Genomic DNA, 3,976 nt, shown 5'->3' on the forward strand with positions numbered 1-3,976 from the left:
CCAAACTTACCTGAGTGAATGAAGTGAAGTATATTTTCCCACTTAGTCTGATCTGGACAGGCTAACAGATCAACCTATATGGGAGCTTAATATGCCTTCAAATTAAGTAGCATCAGTTCCCTATGGAAGTACTTAGACTGAGTCTTTCCTCTGATGATCTGAAGGTGGAACATCAATATTTACAGGATTCAGGAAGGAGAAAAATCACCATTCCCCGAGGCTTACTGATATCTCCAGGTAAGCAATCATCTACCATGCTGAGGGCCCTTAGAGGTTCAGCTGCCATCACCACTCGTCTCAGGGCCATTTCTGTAAAAAAACAACGGTGGAGTGTAGACTTCTTAATATTCATCTCTTTAAAATTATTGTGATTATTTATTTAAACAGGTTTTACAGAAAAATGCGAACATACAAAGAGAGAGAGAGTGAAACAAAAAAGAAATAAATAAAAGAAAACAATAAAAGAAACAATAACAAACTGAAGAGAAAAAGTGAAAAAAAAGGATTATTGTACTAAGAAACTGCCAGTCAGTCTCAGAGTGAATGATAACCTAATCTGAAACCCTGGTTCTAAAGTGATATGGATTCAAATGAAAACTAAGTAAAGTGAATCAAGCAATTAAATCTTTATTCTGGAGTCCAGCGTGAAGGACAACTCCCAGATAATGGAAACGAGAATCTTGCTCAGTCTTTTGGTCATTTAAACTCCAGGAGTGGCTTTTGGGCCTTTTGGCAAATGGCGTGATTTTGGTTTCCTGGTAATTGAATACTAGCTAGTGTTCCCTGCAATATTCTGCTAGTGCTTTCAATGCTCAGGTTGGAGACACAGTATTGCAAACAAGTGCCAAGGATGGAGCAGAGGGTGCCTATGTGAAATTTCTCCAGATCTTTAATGTGTCGTTGGTGCAGAGTGGAGGACTCGCATCCATGCCACGTGGATTTCGGTATATCTTTAAGGTGTTACAGGATGCAAAGGAAATAAGAGGATTGAGTTTACCTGATTTGAGATAATATTTTGCATGTTGTTGTTTAGTTTAGATGAAGGAATGGATGTTGCTGAGAATTAGAAAGCTTTTGTACTTAGAAGAAAATAAGTTGAGATTTGGGCGGCATAGGTACTTATGGTACGATAAAGCCAATATTAATGCATATTTTGAAAATCATTTTATTAGATGTGCTTTTAGGAGAATTTGGAATAAATAAAAACCTCCGACCACAAAACATATTTAGTGGCTCACATTGCCAGAATAGTAGCAATAACAGTAACAACATCATCAACAACACAAAGCAAATTAAAAACTGCTCAAACAATTTAAAAGTGTGCTGATGCTGTTAGGTTAGAAGATTCGGAATGTACATCTGTGGGATAAAATTGCTGATTAAGAAAAGTATGCATGGGGATTTTGAGCACAAGAGATGATTGCTAATCTTTGACCTTAAGTCTTCTCTCTCTATGACTGTCTCCACTTTGTCTTAACAAGGAAGGAAGTGAGGGAAGGAGGACAGAAAGAAACTGGCTGGTTGGCTGGAGGGCATTGGAGACTAGAGTTTAATTTTTCTCCTCTGCAGTCTACCCTAAAGAAGGAGTTTGCCATTCATTTGTGTGCGGTGAATCTCCCCCAGACTTTCTTGAAGGCTGCCTTCACATCTTTGTTGCGTAAGCTGTAAATCAAAGGGTTGACCAGAGGGTTGATTACTGTATAGAACAACGCATTTATCTTGTCCCAGTCTACGGTGTGGTGAGAGTTGGGTGCGGAGTATGTAATGAGCATGGAACCATAGTAGAGGGAGACAGAGAGCAGGTGAGCCGAGCAAGTGGAGAAAGCTTTGCGTCTCCCTGCAGCCGAACGGATGCGAATAATGGCTGCCACAATACTAATGTAGGACTTCACAATGACAGCAGTGGCTGCCAGCAAAGTGAAGCCAATGACAGTAGTGAGGATGAGTTCATATACTCCTTTGTCATCACAGGCCATCTTCATAAGTGGTGGCACATCACAAAAGTAGTGGTTGATGATATTAGTACCACAGAAGTGTAGGCGGAAGGTGTTACCAGTGTGTATTATAGCATTGGCAAACCCCACTGCATAGGCTCCCAGCACCAGCTGGACACAGAGCTTCTTGGGCATGGCAGTGGCATAAAGGAGTGGGTGGCAGATGGCCACAAAGCGGTCATAGGCCATGAAGGCCAATAGGAAGCATTCACTCCCACCAGCAGTAGCAGAGAAGAAAAACTGGGTTGCACAACCCGCTAAGGAAATGTGGTTGTTCTTGGACAAACAATCATATAAGATCCGAGGAATGTACACTGAAGAATACCAGACATCCAGGAAGGAAAGGCTTCCCACAAAGAAGTACATGGGTGTGTGCAAGCGGGAGTCCAGGTAGATCAGGGCCATGAGGCCTAGGTTCCCAGTCAGTGTTAGGATGTACAATGCCAAAAACACCACAAAGAGAATTGTGCGTAGAAATGGATCTGTTGTAAACCCAACCATCACAAAATCAGTAAGCAATGTGCGATTATCTTCAACTTCCATCTTTTTCCAAGCATAACCTATTTAGAGAGGAAAAACAAGTAAGGGTATTGCATTTTTGTGCCCTGAATAATGAATTAATCCTATGATTTTGAAAGATGTTTTGTAAACAATTTATGATGTTTGGTATGCTGTTGCTAATTTGGACCCCAAATTGATTTGGCTTCTGGTTTCTGACATTCTGTAAACGTTTACACAGTGTAAGGTTTACATGAAAATAATGTTATATCCTCTTTGCATTAAGTGCACTTGACCCCATGTGTTTTGCAAATGCTTTTGTATGACAGCTTTTAGCATATAAAACAAACAAATAAACAAACAAATATTGTTGTGAGTCAGCAGGCATATGACTTTAAATAACAATAATAATAACAACAATTTCTGAAAAAATGCAAGAGAAGGAAGACCAACTTGAAGGTAGCATTGACTGATTACAAGAAGCTATTTGACTCCCCATCATTTGACTGGATAGTCAAGTGCCTAGAAATATGATTACAAACAATGACTGATTATAAAGTATCAACAATAGTGCATTGGAAGATCTGCAGGAAATGCTATTTGCCTGCAAGCAAAAACTGGTGGCACCATAAAATAGTGAAAGTAATAGAAAATGAAGAAGCTAAAGTGCTCTGGGACTTTAGAATTCAAACAGACAGGCAGGCAGGCACATGCCACATAACACTCCAAATGTAACAGTTTCAATAAGAAAGACAAAACATTTGGCTAGCAAACATGGCAGTACCTGGAGATTGCAGTTTAGAAGAGAAAGAACTAGAGAAGATAACAAAAGATAAAGAACTGCAAATAGAAATAGAACAATTGTGGCAAAACAAAACAAAGGCAACTTGGTTGCAACCCCTAAACAATTGGATCCCCATTTGAATGTCACTGGCATTGAGAAAATCACCAGTTGTTAAAAGCAAAAGGCAGCCTTACTCCGATGAGCTTACATCCAGTGACAATACCTTTAACACTGTAAAGCATCAACATCTGCCTCCTCTAGGTCCTTGGGAAGGATTCGATATGTGGAGAAAAATGGCTAATCCAGTCGGAACATCTGGATGATGGTGCAAGGAACCATAATTAATTATAAATGATAATATTATTAAATAGTAACCACTGCCAAAATTGTTCATTAGAAACATGGCCAGATGTTTGGATTTGAATGTATTGAGTAAAAACTATTAGAACTATCAAGCTGAAAAGGCTTTGGGAAAACATCTTATTGGAACTTTTTAGATCTGAACAGACAGACATCTGGTCCATGACGTGCCTAATATAAAAAGTTATTGAAAAGAGGGAAGTTTGGTTCATTGATGTGACTTTACCAGATGATTCTAGGATGCAGGAGAAACAACTGGAAAGATTGAAATTGAATCACTATGGAAAAAGAAATCTGTTGTTATACCAATTATGATTGGAGCCCTAAAGGATTCCCTCAG

At 39.2% G+C, this 3,976-nt stretch overlaps 1 protein-coding gene across 1 annotated transcript; it reads right to left on the reverse strand.

The window, feature by feature from the left end:
- Positions 1 to 1,595: 1,595 nt before the first annotated feature.
- LOC107292652 (olfactory receptor 9G4-like) lies at positions 1,596 to 2,537 on the reverse strand. Its single transcript, XM_015821763.1, has one exon. The coding sequence runs from the start codon at positions 2,535 to 2,537 to the stop codon at positions 1,596 to 1,598; it is 942 nt and encodes a 313-aa protein (XP_015677249.1).
- Between the last annotated feature and the right edge of the window lie 1,439 nt (positions 2,538 to 3,976).

Source organism: Protobothrops mucrosquamatus, unplaced genomic scaffold (assembly GCF_001527695.2).
Source record: "Protobothrops mucrosquamatus isolate PMUCROS unplaced genomic scaffold, P.Mucros_1.0 scaffold1399, whole genome shotgun sequence".
Lineage (NCBI taxonomy): Eukaryota > Metazoa > Chordata > Lepidosauria > Squamata > Viperidae > Protobothrops > Protobothrops mucrosquamatus.